Source organism: Mastigoproctus giganteus, chromosome 9, assembly GCF_048544385.1.
Source record: "Mastigoproctus giganteus isolate SK-2022 chromosome 9, ASM4854438v1, whole genome shotgun sequence".
In the NCBI taxonomy this organism is placed as follows: domain Eukaryota; kingdom Metazoa; phylum Arthropoda; class Arachnida; order Uropygi; family Thelyphonidae; genus Mastigoproctus; species Mastigoproctus giganteus.
The window spans coordinates 213,743,804-213,763,361 of NC_143583.1; the positions used below are offsets into that span (position 1 = coordinate 213,743,804).

A 19,558-nucleotide genomic window follows, 5' to 3' on the forward strand; every position below is an offset into this window, starting at 1 on the left:
TTTTAGTATAAAATTTGGAACTTCAGAATTTTCATTTGCGCGATCATCTTTGGTTTACCTCCAATGCCATTTCCGCCAAATATACTTAGCCAGCCTCTTTTTCTACCAGTAATTTGCGAACGTCTTAAGTAGTCATATCATCAAAACTTTCACCTCCTACCAACTTAGCAAGTTATACTATTGCACTGATTCCATTTTCTGCCAGTTTGACCAAATTTCCTGAATAAACTGACTCTGGCCATATATTTTTTCAACATACATTTAATGTTGATGGTCTTAATTATTTGAGTGATAGAACTGTGATTCCAATATAGTCCATGATTGAAAAACCGTTTCCATACCTCCGTCACTTCAATAGATTCAGAATCTATTTTTTTCGAAATCCATTTTAACAATTTTCTGATGTAACAAGTTTCAAAGGCAGATATAGTGCCTTGATATAATGATTGAATTAAAGAAGTTGTATTAGGTGGTAGGAACATTACTTCAACGTTTGGATGACTTTTGGAAAATCTTTTGGATGGCCTGCTGCATTATCCAATAGTAATAAAACTTTGAAATCTAGATTTTTCCGCTTTAAATACTTTTCCACAGCTGGTATCTAAAACAATTTAGATAAAAGGTAAAGGTAAACTGCAGCCATTATCAACCCACTGCAGGATGGAAGCCTCCTCAACAATTCATGTTGAGGGAAATAGACCATAATCTGCCAACACCAGTCCAGTGTTGGCAGATCGACCATATTTAGCAGTAAGGGGTTTGAACCCTGGTCTACTCAAGGAGCGTGTGCTACTGCACTCCCGCTCCTGACCACTTGGCTATGGAGGCCCAAAACAATTTAGATACATTCTTTAAATAAATCAGCAGTTACCCAAGCTTTTTTTTTATTTGCTTTACAATGTATTGGTAACACGTTTTTATTTACACCTTTCATTGCACAAGGATTAGAGGATCTATAAACTAGCATGTTTTTTATCATGCATTACTGCACATAAGTAACCTTAGATGATCTTTTGATGACGTAAAACCTGGTGCAGTTTTCTCTGTCTTTAAAATAAATATTCTATTGGGCATTTTTTTTCCACTAAAGACCTGGCTCATCAGCATTGAAAACTTCATGTGGTGTGTGTATCCGTGTACTTCAATAATTTTTTGAAATTCGTCTGCATACTTCTTGGCAGCTTCTTTATCAGCCGATGCACTTTCCCCTTGAATTCTTATGTTATGTAATGAGAAGCAGTTTTTAAATCGCTCAAACCAACATTTACTGGCAATAAATCTTGGGTTAACAGAAGAATCTCCATTTTCTTTTAAATGGTTATAAATTTTTAGTGCCTTTTGTTTATCATTTCTTTTTAATGGAATCTGTTTTTTACTGTTATCATCAATCCAAATACTGAGTGCTTTTCAATTTTCTCAATTATTAGCACTCAGAGACAAGCTATCATATTTGCAGAAATGAAAGATCCTACAACAACAGCAGTTATAATTTTTTATTAATTTTTCTTTATGGTCCAGCTTGTTGCTTCATTTAAATTTAAACCTTTTGCAACATATGATACCTTTTTTCCTTTTTAAGACAATTCAAAATTTGTATCTTTGATTCTAGTGAAATTGTTTGTTTTGAGCAGTCCTTTTTTTTGCTTTCCTTTGGCATAATTTAGGGCTGGAATTTAATTCACAACAAAGAAATCATTCCAATATGGCTCTTAAGAACAAAGTTTAGTAATATATACTAGAAAAATTTATAAATGATCAAATAAAAATCAAAATAACCTTAAAAGTCATGAACTGCATGCTTCGAAGCCACAATTTTTTGTAGTCTCAAATAAGCAAGTTCAATATAGCATGGATGTCTAGGAAATAAACTCATACGCCGACCATTAAATAAAATTTTACTGTAACTAAAGTTTTTTACAAATTATATAAAATCACAAACAAATTATTTGCAATAAACTAATAGTTGTATATTATGGAATGCTAAAAACTGTAATAAAAGATCATTTACTATAAAATATACTAAAATATAAAAATTAAAAGCGCTAAAAACCATTAAAAACCTGAAGCTTGCGAGAGCGTCAGCTCCCTTCTTCAACAGTAATATGACTTCCTGCAACATCTCTTTATATAGCAGGCTCACGGTACCTCCACACATGGTATTTCTCCACGTGGTTCCATCGACACATGGGCAGAACCAGAAGCGGAAATGGCTTGGGTATGTGGCAAACAAAATCGTTCATCTGAACTTAATACAATTGCTTCAAAATAGGATGAATATGCATACCACTATCTCTATTCATAGTATTCTTACTGGATGAGCCAATCCGTAAACCCTCGAGCCATTTACGCTCCCAGTATCCGTGTGCACGACCCAAAATAATAGCGTCCTCCGGGGAGATTTGATGCTGCTTCTCCCAAAAATGTTCGGCTACAGCAGACTTATTGTAATCAGCGGTTCTTATGGCATTTAAATGTTCCCCCAGACGATCCCTGAGTCGTCGTTTTGTTTCCCCCACATAACACCCCCCACAATCCGGGCATTCTATTCTATAAACAATTCCGCTACTGAGATCTTTTGGTATACGGTCTTTGACCTGGGACACAGCTGTGCACAGCCTCCGCCCAGGAAGCTGTACACAGCGCATCTTATAACCCCGTAAAATTCTTGCCAGATGCTCAGTAAGGCCCGGATAGTAGGAGATATACGTGGTGGCTACTGGGACGAACGGCTCCCTACGTTCAGATACTCCTCTGCTATATCTATCCAGGATCCTCTGGGGGTATCCGCCCTTTCTAAGTTCTGCCGTGACATGATTGATTTCTTTTTCTTTATCCTCAGAAGTGGTACAGGTATAAGGTATAAGGTATGTTCGTGACAGACGGCACCTGGGATTTCTCCCATCTCCGCGTGTGTTTCACTGTATCGAGGCCAGTACACTGCCAAGCCAGAGACTTGAAAATGTGTGGGTCGTGTCTGTGCAGTGTGATATGTTGTGCCCATTGTTTATCCGGCTTATTGGCCGCCAGGCCCCTAGTGGGGCCCGACGTTGCCCATACCCTGCCACGTGGAGGCTAGCCCGGTGTATCCAGTATCACAACAATTTGCTCTGGCAGGTCCTGCCACCTAGTTTCCTGGGATTTCAGTGGCTAGGGCCTATTTAAAAAAAATAAAATAAAAAGTTTATGCATTTGACATTAATGCTTAATGGGATTGCTGTTAGGGTTGAACACTAAAGAGATGTGTTAAAGGCCAAATAGGTCGGGCAAAATTTTGATGTTATTAAATTTAGACATGTAACGCTAGATAAAAGCTGAGTGTTAGATATCTTAGAGATTTGCACAAAACCGGTAGAATTTAGACGTTGGTTATAATTTGGCGGCATTGTTAAGGGGTGTACTTGGTCGATTTAGTGAGAGAGAGGGGGGGGGGGAGATTGAAGACTGGGGAAACAGATAGAAGAATAGGGACGGATAGAGTAGGCATCCCCAAAGAGGTCAGTGGAGACGAGCCCCACCAGGCGAAATATGGGGGGTAGGCAGGGAGGAGAGGAGACAGAGATCCGTCTGCTCCATTCCCTGCCTGGGGATGGGGTTTTAAAGGGAACCAGGTTAGAGTACCCAGTTCGGATCGCCAATGGCGTGTTGGCAGCAAAGCCGCAGAATGTCTTCGTCGGTGTCTTGTCCAAGGAGTGTCGAATCCGGTATGAAGGTCCAGCTGCCCATCCCGCTCTGGGGGTGGGATATGTTAGCTGGCAGTGGGGAACCTACCAGGTGAAGGGGGGAGAGACACACACATTTACTTCATTCGTAATGTGCATTCTCACTCTACTTGCATTCTTTTTTTTTTTCTTTTTTTTTTTTTTTTTTTATTTATTTTTATTTATTTTTATTTTATACTTTTTTCTTATTTTATAATTTTTTTTTATTTATTTATTTATTTTTTTTATACTTTTTTCTTATTTTATAATTTTTTTATATATATATATTTTTATTTATTATTTATTATTATTTTTTTTATTTCACTCAACTCATTCATCTTTTTCTCACACACCAGGAGGGGATGCAATGATGGGTGGCGTAAATTTAAATACTAATTAAAACCAGGGTTAGTGTGTACTTAACTTAGCATTTGTGGTTTGTGTTCTTTTCTCTCATGCTTGCACTTTTATTCATTCTTCTAGCTCTCATCTCATTTATTCGACTCTTTCTTTCTGCACTGCACTCTCTGGGCACCGCAACTTACTGTTATTCTTCAGTTGTGGTGCAGGCCTAGCTGCAAGGTTTTTTTTTTTTTTTTTTTTGCAGGCCAGGGGAGAATGCAGTGATAGTGTTTATGTGCTTTGTAAATGTTTGTTGGTACAGTATATATAAAGTAATGTAAGTTATTTTTAACTTTGTATTCTTTCGGCCAATTACATTTGCTCTTCTGCTCACTCCCATTCACTTTCTCTGCATGCATTCCCATCCCCCTCCCCTACATTGGTTTGGGGTCCCAGGTTCCTACACATGGCATGGTAGTTATGGGGAGTTTTGTTATGTCAGGTTTCTGTCAGGTGCAGAATACTGCTATCCTAACAGTTTTTAAGTCATCATCTGGGCGTGGTGTGAAACTTGGGCAATTTTACTATTGATTATTGTTTAATTGCTGGGGGGCTGAAATTGCTCTGCGCATTTCGAAAACTTTCTGTGTGAAAGATGTAAAAGCTTTATAATTTTGCTCTTCTATGATGAAGAGATGTTCTTCTCCCCTGGGAAGGGGACCAATCTGTGCTATTAGTTCTGTTCTGGGGATGTCACTATATATTATACATTCATAGAGAATGTGTGCCCAGTCTTCACTTTCGCCACAGGTGCAGTTTGGGTCATCGGTCAGGCCTAAGGAGGTTAGTTTCGCCTTTAGGGAGCCGTGCCCTGTCAATATAAATGTTGTAAAAAGTCCAGGGGCATACCACTTAGGTGGCTTTGGGCTAACCATTGACACCAGTGGCAGAAACCGTTTGGTGACCAGACCTCTGGTTTCCTGCTCCCACTTTGTTTGCCATAGCTCGTGGAGCTTTGTGGCTATTCTTTTTCTTTCATCATTGAAGGTATTGGTTGTATCAAGGGCTATCCCCAGAAATTCTGTGGGTATGCCCTTTTTAAATCTATAATATAAGCCTCTTTTGGCTACTTCCAGGTAAAGTGGGAGAGTTCCGGCAGGCAACTGTAGTGCAGGTGTGCTTACTGTGCGACATGCTCTGGTAATAGTGAGTAGTATTGTCTTTGTATCGATTCTAATTTATTCCTATTTCTTACTATGGCCGAGCGGATGAACCACGCACCGGCTCCATAGGTGATAACAGGCAGGAACATTGCACGGAAGTGGTACAGTGGGATCCTGCTCTGTCAAATAAAGCTTTTGCTACACTATTCTTGTATTGTCCAGCTTGTGCTGAATTATAGTGGGTGTATTGGCCTCTACACATGGGTTTTTTAAAAACTGACGTCTAGTCTAGAACCCACCCTAGAGACCAATACATCCAAAAATGACAGGGTACTGCCTGTTTCCACCTCTGCGGTAAATTGTATAAATTGGGAGAAGCTGTTAAGCCAGCAAACGGCATCATCCTCCCTCCCCTTCTGGACCAGGGCAAAGGTATCGTCAACATATCTTTTCCAATTTCTAATAGGAAATGAACACCCACTAAAAACCCTGCTTTCCAACTCCTCCATGGCCAAGTTGGCCACGGTGGCACTAATGTGAACCTGCTTATACATAGTTCCTTGAAATAACATGGTAGTACTAGCCAGACATACTGTGTACTGTGTTGTGCAAGAATTGCAGCAATTTATCAATCATGTTATAGAAATACTGTGTTATATGGAGGTTGCTTGTACATATATAACTACAGTAGTGGGAACAGTGTAGTGTTATTACAATCATGCAATATAGCATATAACATTACTGTGGTAGTAGTTTAATATTCAGGTTTAGCGCTGTAGGACAAATTGATTTTTTTTTTAAATGAAATTATCTAAAGCATATGACCTAACCCAGATGACCCAGAAATAAGAATGCTTTGGCTCTGGTGGGGGAATATTGCTGAAGGTTTCCCTACAAATCAAAGATGTCATACACATGTGATATACATGTGGATCTCACTAGCTAGATATAATGCCACAAAAAAATGTCTGTGTGCTAGGTGGAGAGAGAGAGAGAGAGAGAGAGAGAGAGAGAGAGAGAGAGAGAGAGAGAGAGAGAGAGAGAGAGAGAGAGAGAGAGAGAGAGAGAGAGAGAATATCAAGTGGAAGTTTATTGCTTTGTTGGATGAATTTGAGTACTTGAAGAAAAGGATTATTACCCTCGAACTAATTACATCAGGAAACTCATCAAGTGCTCAGTTGCTCATTCCACCACAATGTATGGTGTGATCACCTTAAGCAGGATACTCTGGTTCCACAGGAGGTAGTTAATCTTGGTGACTCAATTGCCAGGAGAATAGGGAACATTTTATGTAAAACAGATAGGTAAAAAAGGTGATAATAATGTAAAATAATTTTCAAATAAAAATTAGCAAAAGTAAAATAGCAAATCAAAACATTTCTCAATTTGCTGGCATATTTTGTACTTGTTGGTGCCAATGATATTCAGAATAGGCAATCTGAGGATTTATTTATCAGGTACAGAGCAACACTGAAAAAAAGATGGGACTGTTTTTGCAACAAAAAAAAAAAAAAAAAAAAAATGATACTAAAATGTCCTTGTTTATACTCCAGCATGACAACCAGATCAGTGGAGTTTACAATAAATCATCAGTACAAACATCAATCGGATTTAATAGTCACGGGCTTGAACCCTGGTCCACTCAAAGAGTGCATACTGCACTATCACTTCTGACCACTTGGCTATGTCAGGCCATAATGTTTGTTGATACTATCAAGGCAGTGTCAGGTGTTAATGACAGCCATAAGTGTAAATGGAATTGATTTACAAGAACATATAATGGAATTGATAAACAAGAACATTTATTATTATTTCATTGTGCTTCCACATCAGCTAACGGAGTCATATACACCAATGACTTTAAATGGCCCCACAAGAAGAAATCTAGTGGGATTAAATTAATGAGCATTGAGGCCAGGCAGTTGGTCCACCTCTACCTATCCATCAACCAGGAAACCTTCGATTTAGGTAATTGCGGGCTAGGCGGCTGAAATGTGCTGGAGCGCCAACGTGCATGAAGTGTGCTTGTTAATGAATGATCAGTGGCATGTCATGCAAGAAATCAGGCATGTTGTTTTCCAGAAAGTTTCTGTACGCCTGCGCTGTGAGTTTGTTTGGAAGTATGTGGGGCCCAAATAACTTATCACCAAAAACACCCACCCAGATGTTGAGGCTGAACGAACTGCTGTTGGTGATGTGATGGATGAATTGCATGTAGGTTTTCCTCAGCCCATACATGCTGATTGTGAAAGTTTTGGATTCTGTCTCGTGTGAACTGTGCTTCATCTGTGAATATCACTAAGGCAGGAAAGTGAGGAATTGTACCACACTGCTGCAAGAACCAATGGCAGAACATTACTCGTGCAGGGTAATCTGCTGGTGACAAGGCCTGTACCCATTGCAGGTGGTAAGGATACAGTTGGTGGTCTTGCAACACTCTCCAAATAGTCGAACATTGAACAGCCAGTTGCATTGCTATTCTGTGTGCGCTGATTCCAGGAGTGGCATGCACAACATCCAAAATCTCCTCCTCTACTTCAGGAGTCGCAGATCTTGGTCGTCCTCTGTTGGCAGCACGAGGTGTAAAGGTCCCATGTTCACAAAAGCGGCGATGGATACCTTCAAACATTTTCCTGTCTGAACATCTTCGTTCTGGGAATCTTTCATGGTACAAACGACGAGCCTCCAGAGCACTGCTGTCCACCAAACCGTACATAAAGTGCACATCTGCTTGCTCCTGATTTGAGTACATGGTCGGAATGGAAAACCACCAGATTCTGTCAGTACCTTGTGATGAAGGAAATCACTTGCGGGAGATAAGACATTCTGGTTAATAACTCGGGAACCAAGCATTTTGGGAACTATATTGATATAAAATATTTTTATTGTCTACATATGAGGAACTCATTCCTGAAGTTATGCCGTGTAATTTTGAGACACCCTGTATATATATAGCCGAGAAACTAAATTATGATAGAACCCAAAGTAGCAAGCAGACAGTGACAGGAATAGTGGTAAGAAGCACATGGAAATAAAAACAGTAAGTAGCATGTGGCAGAAACTCTTTCTTCCCTTTCCTTTTCATATAATTTTTATAGTTATGTTTATATATTATATATATATATTTATATATATATATCTTCTACATTAATTCCATCTCTGCAAAGAGTGTCTGAAATATGTTGAACACATCTACTTTATTAAAAAGGAGTTACTACAATTGCAGTACAGTACATATATAAATTAAAATAATAAATACCTTCTGAGTCAAAGATGCTGCAACATTTTTTTGAATTACAAGTGAATATTCCTGATACATTTCTTTTAAATGAGAAGCAAATACATGTTCCCTACTAAATAATGGATGATGGTAGAAGTTCAATGTGTAGATATCCAAATCGAGTTGATAGGACTGTGATGAATCACCCACATCTCTATGTACTTCACAGATTCCATTGAGAGTTGGCTTAAAAAAAAAAAAAAAGAAAATTTAAAAATTCTCTATTAAAAAAAATATACTTTAGTTACTGGACATTGTCGCTCATATGAGTGGTAAGTGTGTGCAAATATCTTCCCTCTTGTTGCCACTATCTGTAGCCAATGTGGGTGATTTGTATGCACAATTCATTATCTCTCTATATATTGAGAGAAATCAGAAAAAAACCTGTTATTGCTGTAAATGGCATTTAATACTACAGTAAAAACTCTTCCTAGTGATCTCCCAAGGGAATTGGAAAAAGGTTATTGCGTCAAAAGGAGATTATACTGGCACTTCATAAAAATCAGCAAAAGAATAAAGAAAAGTTTGAACATTCAGAACAATCTTACTAATACAATATAGTATAATCTAATTCAGAGTAAGTATTACAGTATTATACAAAAATACTGTACAAAGATTGCATATTTTGCACTAACTGTGCGGTGTAATAAGTTAATTTGTAAATTACAATACATGTATATACTGTAGTACTATGTAAAATACAAATTAATCTACAGCCATTGTTGATCTACTCAACAAGTCATGTTGGGGGATATGGACCATAATCTGTAAAGCTGGTCCAGTGTGGGTTGGCAGATTAACGGTATTTAGCAGTCACGAGCTTTAACTCCGGTCTACTCAAAGAGCGTGTGCTAATGCACCCCCTGCTCCTGACCACTAGGATATGTACACATACATAACTAGGCCTAACCACATATAGAGGAAATGTTTTCAGATTTTAAAACAGTCATTTCATTAGCAGAGCATGTTTTAAGAGATTTAAAAAAGTGCATGGTAGAGATTAATTCACTTTTGCAGTTTGGCTGTGCCTGGACAAAAAAATAAAATAAAATAATGACATGCAAGTTCTAATCCTTGATGAATGTCCTTCAATGAAACTTCTTGCTCAACCGCAGTAGGTTCCTCTTCTCTTCAAGATAATTTGAGGGTCCATTATGTCTGCAATGAGATCCTCTTCATTCATACATACCACAAAACACATGTCTACATTCACTTTATATTCTTCAAAACATGCTTTCCTCTAAGTTTAGGAGATAAAGCACATCCTCAATTTTTTTTTTTTTTTTTTTTCACTATTACTGGATTGTTCTTGGAGGAAGAAGGATGTGAGGATTCATTTGTTGCATCATTCAAGGAACAAATCTAGCATGTTTGAAGTAGTTCATGTTCATTTTTCTTCAACCTCATCCCATGGTTAACACAAAAATACATTTCCTTCAGCATTTCAATTTTGCATTGTGTTTTGCCTTCGACATAAATGGCATTCTTTGACAGTTTTTCTTTAAAGTATTGGATTACACCTTGATCAAGTAGCTGAAGAATTGATGTCACATTAGCTGGCAAGTAAACAATAGTGACTGCACATAGGCCATATGAATGTTGGATTAACATACATTCTGAAGTTATTTTCCAAAATGCATTGGGAAAGGAAAGAAGGAATTAAAATAAATGGTCAGCTGATAAATAACATACGATATGCTGATGATACTGCTATATTCACAGAAAATATAGATCTTCAATTGCTTTTGACTGTATTAACAACAAATGTAATGATATGAGTTTAAGAATCAATGTCAACAAAACCAAATACATGACTGTAAGTAAATCTCCAGTAAGCCAAGTTCAGCTATTATTGAATGGCACTCCAATAGATAGAGTGACTCATTTTAAATACCTTGATAGTTGGCTAAATGCTGATCTAGATCTCCAGAAGCAAAAATAAAAGCAAGAATATATAGGTTATGAGAAATGCCTTTACAAAATACAGAGCACTGCTGTGTCACAAAGCTCTAGTTCTGTCAATCAGACTGAAATTCATTAGGTGCTATGTGTGGTCCATACTATTATATTGAGTTGAAACTTGGACGCTGAAAACATCAAGTACGAACAAAATAGAGGCCTTTGAAATGTGGATCTATAGATGCATGCTAAAAATATCTTGGTTAGACAGAATCACCAACATTGAAGTCTTGAAAAGAGCAGGAAGAAAATGTGAATTGTTGAGCTTAATGAAGAGAAGGAAAACTGCCTACCTGGGACACATCCTCACATCCTTAGAAATGTGAAATATATATTGCTTTAAGTAATAATAGAGGGAAAGAGAGGAGTGGGGAGGAGGAGGAGATTTTCTTGGCTGAAAAACATCTGCAATTGGACTGGCAAATCAGCTGAGGATCTTTTTCATCTTGCCCAAGACAAAGGGAAGCACAGCGTGGTGATTGCCAACCTCCAATCGGCGGATAGGGGAAACCCTGGAGCCCGCAGAAAATAATAAAATACTTTGAAAAAAAAATAAAATACTTTGCCAACCTCCAATAGGAGACTGCATCAAAAGAAGATGTTGGATTGAGGATTTCTAACCTTGTTACCTTGACGGTTGTGGAAATCTCATCCTCAGAATGAATGCTGTTTCTGACCTTCCATAAATCAGAGCCACGATACAAGAACCTTGTGAACTCAACAAAAGTACAGATGAATGTTGATGACAGAATCCTAAAGACAGATTCAGATTCTTAAAGTCAGCGATAATTGTTTTCAAAGATGAAAAAGATTGTTTTCAAAAAAGTTCACTCATGATATTTAAAACCGTAGGGAATATGAAATAGAAAGTCTCTTTGAAATCCACATTTTGAAAGCACATGGGGCGAAGAGGTACTGACAAATTAATGTACAATGCATCAGAATATCCCTCCTTTGATTAACAGTAGAAGATACTATCACAGCATATTTGAATAATTTTAATTCTTAGATCCAATAAACTTTTATCATACATCACAGCATTGGGCATGAAAAGCGACCCATACAGTACACTGAATTCTCCTCCCATGGCAGCAAGGAGGGGAAACTTCACTTTGGCAAGAGATTGAAAACTGACTATTTACATAGATCATGCTGTTCAGAATGCACTAGAGATGTAAATGATGCACCAAGAGTAAATATTAGCAAAAATTAGTTTTGATTTAGTTTTAGAAAAGTGAAGTGTGGACATTAGATACTTCCCTTCTTATTTTACATTTTTCTTTTGGTTTTAAACAGTTTGTGAAAATCACTGATGCTTACTTTCATCAGTGTTTGTGTTTCTTTGGAAAATTTATTTTGAAGAGGATTACACTCTTCACAGAAAAGGGTTCCTAATAAACTTAAATTGATGCTTTAACTCTCTAGTTTACAATTCTCAAAATCATCGCAGGGAAGCTGACTAGGACTGGTAGCTCAAATGACCAACTTCAGTTTTTTAATTCAGTTTTAATCCTTAGCTGTTTGCTTGGGTGTTTGAAATTCCATGCCAAAAAAATAAAATTTTAACTTTATGAATAAGCAAAAGGTTAAACAGTACATAGATATGTCACACATCATATTCATATTTTGTGTTGCACCAAAAATATGAATGGGCTGCATTTTTATGTTCCGTCAATGTGACAGTTTCAGTATTTAACTGTATTTTATCGTGCATAGTTACATTTTGTTTACAGTGGGTTTCAAGACACGCGTCATTTGTATCTCTTGAGGTATATTATACATTAAAAGAATCATATGTTATATTGCATATTGTTAGGTTAGATAATTTGTCTACAAATAGTCTAGACCTTTTTGTCATATTTGGGCTGAAATTTTTTTAATTTGACATTAAAATTAAACTAAGTATTTACATTACAAAAATTTATATTTTTATTTTTATGATTTCTAAATCAAAATTTTCACTGATCAAACTGTTTTTTTTTTTTTTTTTAATGGGAAAGTTGTTTCCATCCTTGGTTTAGTCTAAAAGCGTCATGATATCAATGTACTTTTGAAAAGAGTGTAAACCATACACTCTTTTCATTTTATTTGAGGAAAAAAAAAATAATAATAATAAAAACACAATGATCAAAGCACAGGGAAATATGACTAACATATGTGTCTAAAGAACAAATATCCCATGCACTGTTGTGTTTGTTTTCATTTTCATCAAATAAAATTGGTTTACATTCACATTTCAGAAGTACAATGATGATATATTTAGACTAAATTAGATTAAAAATTTAGATTGATAGGGAGATAGGGAACAACCTTGCCATTGAGGGAAAAAAGCAGTTGATTAAGTAAGCATTTAAATTTAGAAATAGTAAAATCTAAATGTTAATACTTAGTCCAATTTAATATAGAATTCAGAAATTTCAGTCCAAATATGATTAAAAAGGTACAGACAACAAATAGTCTAAAACCTAAAAATAAGTGAGACAGACCCTCAGTACCTTTTAATTAAAATATTCCATATACAGTATATATATGTTGTATGCTTGAGCCCAGCAAATATTAAAACTATAAAAGAAGCAACAAAAGAAATAAACTGGTTACAATGAGGAAATAGTAAGGGTGGCATAAGCTAAAATGGAAAAGAAAGCCCTAGGTTAACTATAACACCCACCTATAACACCCAACTTAAGCCTTTCTTCATAAGAGCAACCCTTCGTTCCATTCACTAATCTTGTTGCCCTTCTCTGTACTCATTCCAACAGCTCTACATCCTTCTTAAAATGAGGCCTCCAGACCTGTATACAGTACTCAAGGTGTGGCTTTACCATTGCCTTATACAAGGGGATAATCACTTCCTTATCCCTGCTAGAAAAATTCCTGTATATCACTGACAAGACACCATGAGCTACTCTTGCAGACCCATCTGTTCTGCTCAGAAAACTTCATATCTGCCTGCACAATTACCCCCGGATTCTTTTCATTCTCTACCACTGTCAGTGTAGTACCACAGAGTTGATATGTTGCTCTGGGGTTACTGTTTCCCATATGTAGTACTTTACATTTGTCAATGTTAAACTTCAGTTGCCACCTCTCAGCCCATCTGCTCAACCTTTCCAGATCCTGTTGCAGCAGCATACTGTCAGTAGTGTCCTTAACAACCCTGCCAACCTTTGTATCGTCTGCAAACTTGGACGTTAAGCTTGATATACCTTCATCAATATCATTTATAAATACAGAAAACAACAATGAACCCAACACTGAACCCTGAGGGACTCCACTAATAACATTAGTCCATGATGAGCCAAGTACCCCCTCCTTCCTCTGAGTACCATGTCCACAACAACCTTCAATCATGTTCCGGGGGTATCCACATCTCATAAGGTCGGCCGTGACCCTTTAATTTCTTCCTCCCTATCCTCCGAGGTAGAGCAGTGCAACAAAGCCCTCATTAAAGTCCTAACTACACTCTTCTTATGACCTCCAGTCTGGGCAGAACCAAAATGAGTATACTGGGCCCGACACATCTCTTTCCTAAACACTCTTGTTTTTAATTGTTGGCACACCCTGTAAATCCAGACATCCAAAAATGGCAGAGCAATCCCCCCCCCCCGGCTCGACCTTGGAGGTAAACTTAATTCTGTTACTGATATTGGCCGCTGACTCGAGGGCTCAACTTGAAACCTATGCAAATTGTGCCCTCACCACTCTTATGGGCCGTGTACGACTCCACCACCTCACAATATCACCCACAAAATCTCGATCCAGCTTGTTAAAAGGCTCCCTGGTGCCAACAAGACCACCACAGATCAAGATCCATGGCATTACAGTCACTCTTGTCACCGAACTAAAGCACGTAGGAAAAATAATATCTATCCTTCCTCCCACACCTGAACTATATACAAAGAAAGATCAGGACCTACATGGCAATGGTGGCCAGGGTGACTTGCTGAGACTGGGGGTTGAAAAAACGCACACTGACCCTCTTTTATAAAGCCATATTCATTCCTGCAATCACTTACGCCTCTGGGGTGTGGTTTCACAAGGCCTCCACTGTAGTTAATACTGATATTGGTCACTGACTCGAGGGGTGCTACCCCATGACCTGGAGGCCACACGTGTTGGAGTGCTCTACCAACTGGCGCCTCCATAGCCAGGTGGGCAGGAGCAGCAGTGCATAGCACACGCTTCTTGATTAGACCAGGGTTCGAGCCTGTGCCCTCCAAATACGGAGGATGCGGAAAAGTCAGGGAATGACCGGCGCATATCCCCGGAGCAATATGGCCTTAGTTGCTAATGCTCCTAAAAACCAAATAACAAACAAACAGCTCTACCAACTCGGTAGGGACAAACCCGCTACCTATATCGACCACACAACAGATCCACTAAGCAACAGACCCAGCAAGAAAAGAAGACTTCTGACCTACCTACAACAAATCTGGCAGGAAAGGTGGACCTCCACCAAAGGTGAAATAACTCAAAAATTTATACCGGGCATCGACAGAATATTTCCCCAGTCCTCGACCTGGTTTTCACCAGGACTACAAACTACCCATCTTCTAACTGGACATGGCACCATCACCACGCTAGGCATCGAAAACAACCCCCTATGTGCATGTGGCTCCCAAGAAACCTGGGACCACTTGATGTTCGACTGCCATCTGTACAAAGGCCTCTGAGCCCTTCTCATCACTCAGCTCCAGTAAAATCCCAGGAACCAGGAACACTGCCTACTTGATGATGATGAACAGAACTACAAACCATTCACAAAGTTTGCCCAAGACTTGTTCACAAGGAGCAGAACCCTACCGCAACCAAGAAACTTGGCAACCACTTAGCATGACCAATAACCTCATCACTACAAACCCTGCACTGAACCTTAGCCTGAGCAGCCCTGGCTGGACACGTTGTGAAAACCAAGTCTTTGAATGCAGCTAAGCTGCCACCTCGCCAGTTGGCGATCTGGGTAGGGCACCAAGCCTTACCCACTTTCTTTCCCTATCCTGGTGGGGGGGAACAATGTGTTGTCTCCTTCCTTCCCTGCCACCCTCCACTTTCTCATGGTGGGGCATGGGCATGCCCCAATGGAAATCATTGGAATCGTCTTCTCTTTCGTCTCCATACTTCTGACTCTTCCCCCCCAGCCTTAAGTCTCTCTCCCCTACTCCATCTGTACACTAGCGCACGTCCCACACGTACAAATTTAAATTTGACAAAATTAAACTGCATTCACCATGCTTTTCCAATTCTAGCATTATCTTCCCAATTTTTTTTTTTTTTTTAGGCCTTAGCCATTGAAATCTCAGGAAATTAGGTGGCAGGGCCTGCCAGAGTAAAACAAATTACTGGTTACTGGTGTACCTGGTCTGCCTCCACAGGGCTTAGTGTGGGCAACGTTGGGACCCACCAGGGTCCCGACGGCTAAATGGCCAGAAGAACAACAGTACAAGACACTACGCACCACATATCCATACACTTTTAAATCTCTGGCCTTTACAGTGTACTGTATCACACGACAATGTAAACTACACGGAGATGGGGGAAACCCCTGGTGCCATTAGACCTTAAACACACTATACACTATTAAGCCAATTGAGAACCTCTGGCCCATGTCCCCTACGTAGTATAGCGAACGTATCGTCCACATACCTCTTCCACGCCTGCAGGGGCAGTGGACCAGAGGAGCTTAACATCCTATTCTTGAATTCTTCCATTGCTAAATTAGCAATGACTGCACTAATAGGTGAACCCATACCCATGCCTTGGATCTGTTGATACATCACACCTGCAAATACCATAGTGGTGCTGGACAAACATAAGCTAACACCTTCACATATGTCCTGTACACTCAAATTCGTCCTATCTCTCAAGGTATTATCACCCTCCAAGGCTGTGTGCACACAATCCAAAGCATGATTCACCGGAATGCACATGAATAACAACACCACATCAAACTGAAATTTCTTCTTCTTCAATGTTCTGATCCTGGGCAAATCATATAAATTCCTGACTATTTTTCACTGTACAGATAGTCCGGGTCTGCTGGGAAGGCTTAGTACTTTATAATGAATTGTTGATGCAGCACTACTTAAGTTGAGAAAGGGCTGCCGAAAGCTTCAGTTTTAGAGTAGTATGGGTTTAACGCTTTTAATGTATAATATTTTTATTATTTTAATATATTCATATGATTTATTGTATTTTAAATTATATTATATTTTACAGTCGATTTTATGTATTTTATTTATTTATTTAATTTTATCTATGTTTAAAGTTATAATTGGTCAGAGTTGACGGCATCATTTATGGATAGATTTCCTGACCACAGAGGCCTTTTTAATGAATTATTGGTGCGTTATGGTGTGCAATGCTGCGAGAGATTCGACAATATCAAAAGTTGTGTGTTACAGAAGCCAAGCAAAGACAACACCTGAGATTTGCACATTGCTGTAAAGCTGCCAGTCTGATACCATGGTTTTAGGACAAAACTGCCATTTCAGGATCCAAGATTGACACGTGCCGTGGCGATATACCAACAGAAGGCGGTAAATATATGGATTGGCAAGTTACGTAGGAAGCTGCACACGGTGATAAACACCAGGAGGTGTATAGAGGTACGTAGGGCATACCTCAATAACAATTTAGAGGTGGTGCACTGGGTATGGATATATAGGATGGTAGTGGTTAAAGCGATGGGGGTTGCTGATACGTACAGACAGAGGCAGGTTAATAAATTTAATAGACTTAGGGAAGGTGGATTGACGAATCAAGGTGACTTTATTCATAATCTTAGCCGCAAGATATTGACGGTGGAACAGAAGGAGGTTTTGAGTTTTGGTTCGGGGTACAGTTTGGTTCCGAACAGGATTCCCTTTGCAGAGGTAGCCATGGGGGTGGAGAGGGCCGTATCAGATCTGCCTGAAACTACTGCCAATGAGATCCGGATGAAAAACTGATGTTCTAGGCCGGGCACGTAGGATATCGCCTAATCTAACATCGGCGCTGCGGGAGTTACAACGGGATGAAAGTATCACGGTGTTGCCGGCGGACAAAGGTAGATCGACGGTGGTGTTAGACATGGATGACTATCGGGGGAAGGTCCTTGATTTATTGAATGATAAGTCCACGTACAAAGTGGTGAATAGGAATCCTTTGGTGGGGCTGGAGCAACAGACCAATAAGCTGGTACAGAAGTGGCACAAGGTGGTTGTAAGTTACCCAAATTCTATGGTTTACCTATAAGTGCATAAGGTAGGTATGCCATTGGGCCGATTGTATCATTTGTGGGCAGCCCGACACATGCCCCTTCTAGATTTTCGGCGGGTTTGGTTTCTCCTGTTTTGGGCCGGATTAGCTGGACAGTGAAGAATAGTCAGGAATTTATACAGTTTGCCCAGGATCAGAACATTGAAGAAGAAGAAATTTTGATATTATTTGATGTGGTGTTGTTATTCACATGCATTCCGGTGAATCATGCTTTGGAATATGTGCACACAGCCTTGGAGGGTGATAATACCTTGAGAGATATGACGAATTTGAGTGTACAGGACATATGTGAAGGTATTGGCTTGTGTTTGTCCGGCACCACTATGGTATTTGCAGGTGTTATGTATCAACAGATCTGAGGCGTGGCTATGGGTTCACCTATTAGTGCAGTAATTGCAAATTTAGCAATGGAAGAATTCGAGAATAGGATGTTAAACTCCTCTGGTCCGCTGCCCCTGCGGGCATGGAAGAGGTATGTGGACAATACATTCGCTATACTACATAGGGGATGTGGGCCAGAGGGTTTCAATTGGCTTAATAGTGATTCCCCCTTTATCAAGTTTACCTCCGAGGTCGAGTGGGGGGGGGGGCGCTCTGCCTTTTTTGGATATCTGGATTTACAGGGTGTGCCAACAATTAAAAACAAGAGTGTTTAGGAAAGAGATGTGTCAGGCCCAGTATACTCATTTTGGTTCTGCCCAGACTGGAGGACATAAGAAGAGTGTAGTTAGGGCTTTAATGAGCACGGCTTGATCACACTGCTCTACCTCGACGGATAGGGAGGAAGAGATTAAACGGGTCACGGCCGACCTTGTGAGATGTGGATACCCCCAAAACGTGATTTAAGGTTGCTGTGTACTCAGAGGGAGGAGTACTTGGTTCCACCGCGTACATTCCCTACTATCCAGGCGTTTCGCAACCAATAGCCCGCATCTTATGGTCATACCAAATACATTGTGTGCAGCTTCCAGGTTGGAAGCTGCACACGGTGATGGCGGCAGTTAAAGACCCTGTTATGGGAGTTGACAACAGTGGGGTTGTCTACAAAATTCAGTGTCTGGATTGTGGGGGATGTTACGTAGGTGAGACTAAGCGCAGATTACGCAATAAATTGGGGGAACATAACAGGGTGCTTAGACTGGCTGTCTTGGGGGTCAGCCGTGGTGGAACATGGCTGGGAAACCAGGCATGGGATAACAGCCGAAGGAGCTGTAATTACAGATAAGGTAGAGGGTTTCTGGAACTGGAAGTGGCTGGAGAGCCTAAGGATTTGTTCCTTGGGTGATCATAGCCTGAATAGGGATAAGGGTTGTAGGATTAATGTAATGTTTCAGACTGTTATCCTGGATAGGGATGAGCATTTTAAAGTTGTACAGCCCCGAGCCACTTCCGGTGCTGATATATGGAAACGAAGCATGCGCAGGTACCATAGTACGCCCTGGATCTGCTGGGAAGGCTTAGTACTTTATAATGAATTGTTGATGCAGCACTACTTATGTTGAGAAAGGCAGCAGATGCTGCCGAAAGCTTCAGTTTTAGAGTATTAAGGGTTTAACGCTTTTAATGTATAATATTTTTATTATTTTAATATATTCATATGATATTTTAAATTATATTACATTTTACAGTCGATTTTATGTATTTTATTTATTTATATAATTTCATCTATGTTTAAAGTTATAATTGGACAGAGTCAGCGGCATCAATTATGGATCTTTGAATGCCTTACATTTTGAATTTGCTGTTGGTAACATCATTAGTTAGTCCCACCGTATAGAATTTAAATACTGTCTTAGACCACTGTAGTTGCCCTTACGAAAGCAAAAACCCTTCCCTTTAGCCCTGATGGTAATTACTTC

The 19,558-nt window shown here is 39.4% G+C and overlaps 1 protein-coding gene across 1 annotated transcript in view; it reads right to left on the reverse strand.

Moving 5' to 3' along the window:
* The window catches only part of Cc2d2a (Coiled-coil and C2 domain containing 2A), a 422,612-nt gene that overhangs the window by 257,906 nt on the left and 145,148 nt on the right, over positions 1 to 19,558 (reverse strand). The window contains exon 12 of the mRNA XM_090380928.1: positions 8,463 to 8,669. Within this exon, the coding sequence (XP_090237054.1) occupies positions 8,463 to 8,669 (207 nt within the window). The remainder of the gene's footprint in view (positions 1 to 8,462; positions 8,670 to 19,558) is intronic.